This window comes from Carica papaya, chromosome 4, assembly GCF_054855325.1.
Source record: "Carica papaya isolate Zhongbai chromosome 4, ASM5485532v1, whole genome shotgun sequence".
NCBI lineage: Eukaryota > Viridiplantae > Streptophyta > Magnoliopsida > Brassicales > Caricaceae > Carica > Carica papaya.
The window spans coordinates 12068611-12079720 of NC_142312.1; the positions used below are offsets into that span (position 1 = coordinate 12068611).

The window sequence follows — 11110 nt, forward strand, 5'->3', positions numbered from 1 at the left end:
AAGTAAGGAAGGAGGAAATGGGGTAAAGTGCATGTGTATCTATATGGTAGCAGTGATAGTCAGACAAATAAGAAGGTGGTTGTGTTACACGTAGAGGGCGAGATAGTAGTGTTTGGGAAGACTCATGCTGTGATTGGGTAGGTGTATCAAGAGAAGCTGGTGATTGTGTAGGTGTATAAAGAGGAAGAGGTAAAACACGGTCATGAAAAAAGTCACTGTGAATGGAACTAAGTGAGTGGGATAAAAGAAATGGAAAGATATGTTCATAAAAATTGACATTCCGAAAGATGATGATTTGATTGCTCTCGATGTCGAGAAGTTTATATCCTTTATAACCCGAAGGGTAACTGAGGAAGACACAAGTCCTAGAACGAGGTGAGAATTTATGGTGATGACTAGCGAGAGTGGAGCAGTAACATAGACAACCAAAGGTATGCAAATGATCATAGGATAGTTTTTTGTGAGTTAATAATTCAAATGGAGTTTTATTAGATAACAAGGGGGAATGTGTACGGTTGATTAGGTAAACAGCAGTCAAGATGCAATCGCCCCACTAGACAATGGGGACATGGATTGAAATAATAAGGCACGTGCCACATTTAAAATGTGTTGATGTTTGCGTTCGACAACAGAGTTTTGTTGGGGAGTCTCAACACAAGAATGATAAGAAACAATGCCTTTTGACATGAAAAATAAATGAAAATTCAACTCATGCGCATTGTCAGATCTCACAAATTTAATTGGAGTTTTATATTGTGTAAGGATGAGAGTATAAAAATCAGGAAAAATAGTAAGAACATCTGACTTTTGATGAAGGAGATACACCCAAGTAGTACGAGTACAATTATCAACAATTGTAAGAAAGTATTTGTATCCCTCGATAGTGGGTGTAGAAAAAGGACCCCAAATATCGATATGGATTAAATCAAATAGACGGTCAAATAATTTATTGTTAGAAACAAAAGACAATTTATGTTGTTTAGCCAAATAACAAATTTTGCAATGAGAAATATTCGAAGTCTGTAAATCTTTATTAATGTATTGAAATTTTACATAGGAAGGATGACCCATTTAAAAGTGTCATAGGCTATTTTCAGAGTTAGTGAAAACAGAATTAACAGCAGAAAAATTAAAATATGTAGTAATTAAGTAGTAGAGGTTGCCAATGCGTCTACCCTTCCCAATCAACAAGTCCCGAGTGTGGTTCTGGATAACACAAGAATGAAGAGAAAAATTAACTGTACAGTTGTGGGTGGTGGTCAACATGCTTACACTGACAAGGTTAAAGGAAAAATGAGGGACAAATAGAATATCATGTAGAGTTAAGATGTCGGTGAGGAATATATTTCCAAGTTGAGTGACTAGCACTGAACTACCATTTGGTAAAGTGACTGGGATGGGTTCAACATATTTAAGATTTGTGAAAAGGGTGGGTGTGCAACATATGTGATGTGTGGCTCCAGAGTCAATAATTCAGCATTTAGAGGTAAGTGTGTATGTGCAACTGGAAAGACAGAAGGGTGTGGAGGATATACCTGCCGCGTGAAGATCAGAAGTGGTGTGATTGATGGGGTGAGAGAGGCTGTCTGGTGAGATGGTAGAGCTCGGTTAGTGGAGACGTACGCTTAGGTGGGCAATAATGTTTTGCATTTACGATGTGCTTAGAGCATCGACGGAGGCAGCGGAATCAAGTGTCAGTAAGCAGGCATCGACGGAGGTAGTGAAATTCTACGCATGTCGCTCAATCGGGTGCGTACCCGAGGAAGAAGAAGACCCGTGTTCTGGAAAAAACTCTTCATGGGCCAAGGCTTGGTGGGCAGAAGAAAAACCGGGCCTGGACTGAGGGCCAGTTGAATTAAGTGATCTGGTTCCAAGAGTGGGCCGAGACTGAGCTGAAGTGTTGCGGGCTTGGGCTTGGGCTTGGACGTGTCCATCATTAAAAACAGGTGAGTGCATTTTGGGCTTGGGCTTGAGGCTCAGTGGGTAGCCATACAGACGGTAACACTTGTCCACAGTGTGGCCCACAAGTCCATAGTGTGAACAGGTGGGTCGTCTCCTACCTTGAGTTAGGGCAACGGAAGAACCAGACCCTTGAGCTGTCTCTGCGCATGCGTCGAAGTCAATTGCACGGTGCCGTTCTTCTTGCACTACCAGCGAGAAAGCCTTCAAAATGGATGGAGAACATTCCATCATCAGAATTTAAGCCCTAACAGCAGCATAAGACGGATTTAATCCCATTAAAAAAGTCATGACAAACTCCTGCTCCTGATAATCATTCCATGCCTTCATGTTTCCACAATGACAGGTTGGAGCTGGTTGATAAGTTTTGAGTTTGTCCCAAATTGTTTTCATCCGCGTATAATAGGTGTTGATGCTGAGTGACCCTTGAGTAAGGTTGTTCATGCTCTGTTTCAGTTGGTAGATACACGGCGCATTACTCTGCTGATAACGAACCCGCAAATTGGTCCAGATAGATTGTGCACTTTCATGGTATAACAAGCTATCAGCTATCTCCTTTGTTACAACATTCAACAACCAAGAAGTTACCAAGTTATTACAACGTGACCAAGCTGTGGCAGTGGAGTCAGTGTTGCTCGGTTGATCGTAGGTTCCGTCTATGAAACCCAATTTATTTTTGGCGTTCAATGCTATTCTGACTGCTCTCTCCCATGTGTTGTAATTGTTGCCATTGAGAATGTTGGATACCAAGACTAAACCGGGATGGTCGGCACTGCGAAGGAAGAACGATTTTTGGTGGTCATCTGATTGCTCTCTAGCAATTGAAGATTAAATTTTGAAACTCAATCACTGAGCTAAGAATGTTTGATCAATTAATCTGCTCTGATACCATGTTAAAAAAGGAGAAGAGAGAGCAGCATGATGAAAAAGAAAAATCACTCTCTAAGTTCTTTTCTTTATAGCCTAAGAGAATATATACAGCTTTTGTTGTACAATGGCAGAAGAAAACAAAAAACGGTTACAATGAACAAACTAATTTCAGCTAATCACTAATTAATCTTAATATCTTCTAATTAATCTTAATATACCCAAAAAAATTTATTTTACTAAAAGAACTAAAGTTAAAAGTATCTCTTGTGTTTGGTTGATAAGTTTGCTTTGCTTAAATTTAACAAATAAATTTTTTTTTTTATAAAAACTAATCGTAACTTATATATATATGTTTTTTTTTATATCAAATTTTTAATTATATTATAATTATTTTAATTAAAAAAATTTAATCGCATGTAATATTATTTTATTAAAAAATACCATAATTTATTAAAAAAATATTAATTTAATTACTATAAATTCACCGACGTATAAATAAATTAAGTTCTAAATTTTATTAAATCAAATATTATAAATCAACTACTAACATTTTATAAAACACTTATAAAATAATTAATTTTATTTTATTAAGTTTATTATCTTTAAATAAAAGTACAAAAATTTTAATCATAACTTATATATTTGGTACAAAAAAAATTAGTTCTACTCAATATCTCTAGTATTATAATAATAAAATTATGTTGCCATATTTAAGAAATGAAGCAAAAAAAAAAAAAAAAATTTAACTTACATTATACATGAAATTGACTTAAAATTAAACTATTATTTTTATTTAAATGTATATTACATTTTTTTTTATTTTATATAAATTCCAATTCCATTCACATAAAACTTAAAATAAACCCAACCTAATTCAAAACTTTATGAGCTTGTTCATTTATTTAAAATATATAATGTAATATAATAGGCAACACATTTTTAAAAAGTTAAAATATAAAAATTTTTATATACGTTTAGACTTTTTCTAAATATTTTTATATTCCAATACAATTTAAATGCGACTGCTTGTTATTTTAATATATTAATAGTAGTGTGTGTGACATGTACTTATAATATGCATTTTTATTTCTATTAATTTATTCAAAAAATAAATATTAAAAAACTAAATAAAAAATTAAAATTAACAAATAAAACTTTCTATTTCTTTTTATGTTCTGTAATTTGTACTCTCTCTCTCTCTCTCTCTCTCTCTTCATCCAAGCAACAAAGTTAAAACATTAATCAGTGCCTCTGTAGCTCCACCATAGGAAGAGTAGGGAAACATATGTTGAAGAGGACGACGACGACGACCTTGGGCACTGTTCATTTTGGACAACGGCATTATTACATACACCAATTAAAGAAGCAAAATCAGGGAAGTCAACTACAAATGCTCTCAATCCCTAACATTACTCCAATAGATTTGCAAAAAAATGTCTCTTCCTCTCTCTCTCTCTCTCTCTCTATATATATATATATATATATATACAACCTTCTTCGCCTTGTTCTTAGTTTTTTTAGTCTTTACCTTTGTTTATACGTATACCTTGCAAGTAATATACACTTTTGATAATATTAAGTGTACAAATTTGATTAAAATTTAATTGATTTAGAATTGGTAATCTTACACAAACACATACACCAACTCCCAAATGGAACCCATTCTTATATATATACATATACACATACGTATATATATATATATATATATTATCATTTTGCATAATATGTTTTGGAACTATTTTACAATATTCTCTTTTTTAATCTATAAAAAGATTGTCTACTTGTGACCGATAATAGAAATTTAGTTCTTTTATTTCGGCACAAAATTGATACTCAGTACTGGATGATTTCACCTTGATATCTAGATTTTTTAATAATTTAAATATTTTTTTTAAAAAATTCGTTTCTTCGGACATGACTTTCATTCATTCATTGATTTATTTATTTATTTATTTTTTCTTCTCTCAGTGAGTTTGAATTCTTAAAAGCTTTCTAAACTCTCCTCCCTCTTTTTGCAGTAAGTAACATAGTCAAAGCTATGATGTCTAGTAAATGATTTCCACCTGGATGATGATGTTGGAGATACCAAAAGAGGTGATGGGACCGCATAACTCATTCTTCTTGTTTCTATTGAGGAGGTTATTGAGCTTGATCGTCAGAAATGCATCAAACACCAAGGAAGTCATTAGAGTTGATGGACAAGTTTTTTTTAACTTTTGGTAGTCCTTATCAGGGGATGAAGACGTGCAAAGTGAGAGAAATTTTTTTAGTCAAATTAAACAATGTTGATGCAATTAAGACCACACCCATATCGGAGGAAGGCGAGGCTCAAGATGAAGAAAGAGTGCTGAGTAAAAGAAGACTTTAAAATTAAACAAATGTTTTTGTCTCTTCTTTCTTTTTTTTTTTTTTAGTTTTTAGCATTTAATTTTCACTTTTTTTTTTTTTTTTGTTTTTAATGTTGATTGAAAGGCTCATTCAAAGAAATTTAAAAACTTTTAAATCTCATAAAAAAATACAAAAGACTTGTCACGTTGCAAAATTTATGAAACTCTTGTATTAAGATGTTTACTCAATTTTATTGTTGAACCAACCAAATTCAATTTAAATTAAAATAACGAAATGGAAACTTAAAAATAAAATTCATCGCCTTACCAAATCACATGAAATGAACCAGATCATACTCTGAAATTCCATACACACATATATATATATACACGTATATACACAGTATACAATCCTGCATGCACGCAATTAAAGTTAAAAACCAGGAGCAACTGTCATCACCGTAACGTTTCTTCAAATCTTTAATTGCTGAAAGTTGTGGGTATATCCATTAAAAAAAAAAAAAAAAAAAAAGTTGCCAAATTATGAAAAATGAAACTGAAACAATTTTAGTCTCATTTACACTCCAAGACAATCCGTGAAGAACTCCGCCTCACCTCAAGATATATAATTACATTCTCCCGCAGCACCATGAGCCAATCCATGTCTGACCCATCATTGGCTGCTCATCAAGGGAAGTTGGTACAGGGCAAAACCATGATTCCAGTGATAGATAAAGCTCACATGAATCAGATATTCAATAAACCTATTATTCTTTTCTTTTAAACAACAATTCCATGAATTTAAGCTATCAAATATGTCAACTACGTTGACCTTTATTTGCGGCGCCGGGTGGTGACCAATTCTGGGTTGCCTTTTCTCATCATAGCTACAAATTCCTCATAGTTAATTCTTCCATCCTACAAAAGAGGTTTGAAGATGAAATTGATATGGCAAATAGAAAAGGGACTATTAGCCCGGTTTAGCTGAGAGGAAATCAAATGCATCAATGATGAAACATTTGGCTGCACAGAAGGATGAGGCCTCTACAGTCTATCACTCAGTTGAACTAAGATATCAAACATACCTTCAGTAGGTATCGTTCTTAATTATGTGGACATAGATTAGCCAAAATGGCAAACAAAAATGCATATCGTGGAATTTTTTAGTTGCCGACATGGATCAGATATGGAAATGCGATTGAAAACCAAGTGCAGACACTAATTCCCTAGAATGTAGGAAGACAACATCAATAAGAACAATGATAAAAACCCATCGGATATAAACATCGAGAGCAACAAAACAACCTCTGGATAAAGAAGAATGAGACACATACATTATCAGTGTCTACTTCCGCAATAATCTCTTTTATTGTTTTCTCGTCGCCCATATTATACTTCTTCAATGCTTGCTCCAATTCTTCCTTCGTAATATATCTAAATATGTAGAGGGAAGATCACAGAAACAAGACAAAATACTCAGAAAATTACCATATGACAGATCAGAAGTTGCTGCAGCAACATAATAGTAATTGGCAAGAAGAATTACCCGCTATTGTCCTTGTCAAAATACTGAAAGGCCGTGAATAAGTGGTCCTCTCTTTCCATTCTATTCATGTGCATAGTGGCTGTTATAAACTCGATGTAATCAATTGTTCCATTTCCATCCACATCGGCCTTGAAAAACAAGAAACACCGTCACTTTAATGGAATAATGAAATAACGAAATAAAATAGTTGTAGACCCCATGTTAAAGATTATCAGGATTATGCACTAACATTTATATTGTTCATCAACTGTTTCTGTACCTTTCCTCAATGAATAACTGAAATTTAAATAGAATAGATTAAATGGACACTTGAGATTACCGCTTCCATTAATTGCCTCACTTCAGCCTCAGAAAGCTTGGTACCCAGTTTTGGAAGACCAGCTTTCAACTCCTCGTAGGTGATTGTTCCATTGTTATCAGTGTCCATGGATTTGAACATTTCCTTCAACCCCATAATTTCTTCTTCAGAAAGGTTTTCTGCAATAACCTGAAAGGAGAAACAAAAACTATAGCATTACATATGAAATTCTAAGACTTGATGACAACAGTGCCATCATCTTCCATGCAGACAATGATTTCTTCTTAATGCTCAGGCCTCTAGGGATATTAGCAAATACATCCGACAGATAAACGAAAGTTAGGAGGTGCACTACTGCTGCGTTATTAGGTTTACCGATGAAAAGGATTATTTTTTGTTAAAAATAGGGGGCCTGACATCTTGTTGCTCATCGAGACAGGCTGAACTCTTTGAAGATCGTTTTTCAAAAGTTGCCCTTATTCCTTTTAGCCATTGGCTCTTAAAAGTTGTCCCTACATCTTATCATTCAAACCTTTTGGTTTTCTATTGAATAGCTGGTGAGAATGCTAATGGAACGATCCAGAGAAAAGATGTTCACCTTTAGAGCTACTTTTTTGAGTTTGTTCATTGCCCTGAACTGTTTCATTCTACTCAAAACAGCAATATCAAGAGGCTTATCCGATGCATCACCATCTTCTCTCATCCACGGGTGATCTGCATGGCATTTTTCATGGAACCTTATTAAATAATCTTAACAAAGAATAACAAAAAGCACATAAAGATGTGTGCATATACTGGGAAAAGAAGTCATATGAATCAATCTAACCGGTTCTCAATCCTCAACCATTTTGTTAATAAAAAATCTCATAACCAGATACTAAAGTCAATCATATTTCACTAGTACATCTTTGATCATATGTTTACAACCAGTAAATCCTATTAGACTGAGCTTCATTAACCACTTATGCTTGTCCCAACAAATATGAAATGCTTGAGCATTAGATTGGGTGAAACTATACAGATATAATATTAATAATAAAAAATGTAATAGCTCATCCCAAGTCCAGAACTATGTAGACCTGCTGATCTCAAACAAAATCAATCCATAATTTCCCATTCCAATCATTTTTGTGGCTTACCCGAGGGTCCCGGACCTATGTATTCCAGTTCCAACAAAATAAAACTTACTTAGGATTTCAACTGCTGAAAGTCGTTCTCTAGTATCAGCACATAGCATCCTCTTCACAAGATCTTTGGCACTACTGGATATGGAAGGCCAAGGATCGGATGAGAAATCAATATGGCCCCGAAGAATAGCATCAAAAATACCTTGTTCATTCTCTGCACATGGAAAATAATAGAAATGTTTTATTAAGAAAAGGTGAGGATTCATTACTAATCCATAGAGATGACCAATTTAATAGGACTGTGAGGCACTCCACAAGTACTGCAATGCTTCTCTTTAAGAATATATAGTATCCAGTATCACTATGGTAGAGTTTTTGGCTAATTCTTACGAAGACAAAACCCATACCTCCCCAAAATGGTGGAATCCCACTAAGAAGAATGTAAAGTATCACCCCAGCACTCCAGATATCAGCCTCGGGTCCATAATTTCGCCGCAGCACTTCGGGAGCAACATAGTATGCACTTCCAACAAGGTCCCTAAAGACATCTCCTGCACTAACAAATGATTTGTTTAGTTCAATTCTATCACTGGTAAGCTCTCAAGATCAAATATCTAAAAAAAAAAAATGTGATTCCATCAAAAACTGAAAGCAACAGTAATGGAAAAATTTGTTGATAACTTGCTGTGAGAAGCTTTATTGATAAGCAGATACAGCATATTTTATCATCAACAGAAGTACCAAGTTCATTTTTTTGTAAATAAAGCATGGTCCCTGCAACGACAAGGCAGACAGTCTTCCCTCCTTTTTTCTTTTCTTTTTCCATTTTCTCTTCTCTATGTAAATTCATCCTGCTTCTACCCATACTATCACATAGTAGCAGAATGTTACAAAAACAGAGAATCTACAAGCATTATATGTCAAAAGGTTGCCAACTATAGAATCTCTAACATCAAAGACACTGGATTCCATGTATAAACATAACCATACATAGTTAGAAAAGTACGATCCAAGTTTGAACCAATACCTATCCTATATATACTGCCTCTGCTCGATTGAAACAATTTCTTGCATTCTTTTATTAGCAACAGATAAATCATTTTCAACGAAGCAAAACAGACCCAGATGAAAAAAAAAAAAAAAGACAATCACCTTTCTTGAAAAAGACAGAGAGTCCGAAATCGGTAGCTTTCAAGGGAGAATCCTCGTTCTTGCTCAAGAAGAGAAAATTCTCAGGCTTCAAGTCTCTATGCATCACTCCCATAGAGTGACAGTTGTGTACAACAGTCATGATCTGTCTACACAGATTCGCGGCGGCTCTTTCCGAGTAATGCCCCTTGGCTATGATCCGATCGAACAGTTCTCCTCCCTCGCACAGCTCCATCACCAAATTCACCGAGTGCCTGTCCTCGTATGCCCCCTTCAACTCCACTATATTCCTATCACAAATAGAATTTCAAGTGTTATTATTACAAAATAAGAATATACAACATACATGTTGAAAATAGAACAAATCATTCGTGGGTTACCGGTGGCCGGTAAGGTGGTGCATTATCTGAACCTCCCGACGGACATCTTCGATGTCGTCACGGTGGATTAGCCTCCGGGTGGCGATTGACTTGCAAGCAAACTTCTCCTTGGTTTCCTTGTGAGTGATGAGGTACGTCACACCGAACTGCCCGCGCCCGAGCTCCCGGCCGAAGATGTAGGTGGAGCGTACATCCTCCATAGGTCGGCCCAGCACGCGGCCGATTGGTGGAGTTGCAGCGACGCCAGATGCGCATACGCCGGAAAGTCGGCTGTTTCCGGCGGCGGTATGATTGTAGCCGTAGGACGGTTGAGTGGGGGACTTGGAAGCAGCGGGCCCGGAAGCGGCGGTGGTAGTGTCGGAGGGAATCTGGGTACGGTTAGACGGCATGCCATTGCAGTTACCCATTTTGGTCAACGGAAGTAGAGCAGATGAGAGAGAAAAAGAGAGTTACATAAACGAGATTTCCACAAGACTCGTGTCTGAAACCGCGGGGCGCTGAGGAAGGAGGTGTTTAAAATTACCAAAATGGGCTTAGTGGATTGAGTTATTAACTGTTGCGGCCGCCCTAACTTCGGCGAGTTCGAGGATGTTGCATTTTTTTTTTCCTTTTCTTTCTATTTTCGGAAATATATTTAAATTTGATTAGAAAATTAAGAGCATGATGAGTTAAAAATTAAAGACCAAAAAACTTTTTTGAAGATGTTTTCAGAAAATTTTATTGGTCTTTAATTTTCTATTTTTAGAGTATTTACAAGTCTTCTAAATAATATTTTTATTACCAAACAAAAAGGCCAGATTATTATTTACTATTTTTTAAAAAATTAACCTATATTTCTTAAAATACACAGCTTTATATAAAAAATTATTTTATTTGATATAAAAATATAACAAAGTAATACAAAGTAAAAAATTATTTTACTATGTACCTTTCAAATAATACAAAGTGGTAGTAATAATAATAATAATAATAACAATCTTAAATATATTATGAATAAGAACATATAAATAATAATTACATGATTAATAAAAAGATAATTTAATCATAAAAAAATAATTTAATAATCAAAATTCAACCAATCAAATTTTTATGAAAATAAAAATTTAAAAAAATTACATTCTCGTTGTTATAATGAAATTGTCAATTTTTTTTTTAATTTAATATAACTGACAACTTATAAGTTAGAGAGTTATTAAACGTGCAAATAAATTAATATAACTTACGATATTCTGTTTAACAAAATATAAAATTTTAAAAAATTATGTTTATGATTTTTTTTAATTAAAGATAATATGTAACAGTTCAGAACTTAAAAAGAAATAAATTATAAATTGAATGCGGATGTGAAATAATAAAGTTAGAGTTTACATTCCTTACACAATAATTTAGAATATTCAATAGGATTACGAGAATGATCATTCTAAAAGAATAAACGAAATATCAAAGAAATA

At 34.4% G+C, this 11110-nt stretch overlaps 2 protein-coding genes across 2 annotated transcripts; both read right to left on the reverse strand.

Annotated features, from left to right (window-relative positions):
* Positions 1-2199: 2199 nt before the first annotated feature.
* On the reverse strand, positions 2200-4171 carry LOC148266268 (uncharacterized). The gene is made up of 2 exons (XM_088219065.1): positions 4056-4171; positions 2200-2773 (listed from the first exon to the last, which is right to left on the reverse strand). The coding sequence occupies exons 1-2, from the start codon at positions 4169-4171 to the stop codon at positions 2200-2202; spliced, it is 690 nt and encodes a 229-aa protein (XP_088075191.1).
* Positions 4172-5700: 1529 nt separating this feature from the next.
* CDPK6 (calcium-dependent protein kinase 6) lies at positions 5701-10170 on the reverse strand. Its single transcript, XM_022035257.2, has 9 exons — positions 9660-10170; positions 9283-9569; positions 8538-8681; positions 8192-8344; positions 7602-7717; positions 7025-7192; positions 6706-6833; positions 6494-6593; positions 5701-6077 (listed from the first exon to the last, which is right to left on the reverse strand). The coding sequence occupies exons 1-9, from the start codon at positions 10064-10066 to the stop codon at positions 5994-5996; spliced, it is 1587 nt and encodes a 528-aa protein (XP_021890949.1). The 5' UTR covers positions 10067-10170; the 3' UTR covers positions 5701-5993.
* Between the last annotated feature and the right edge of the window lie 940 nt (positions 10171-11110).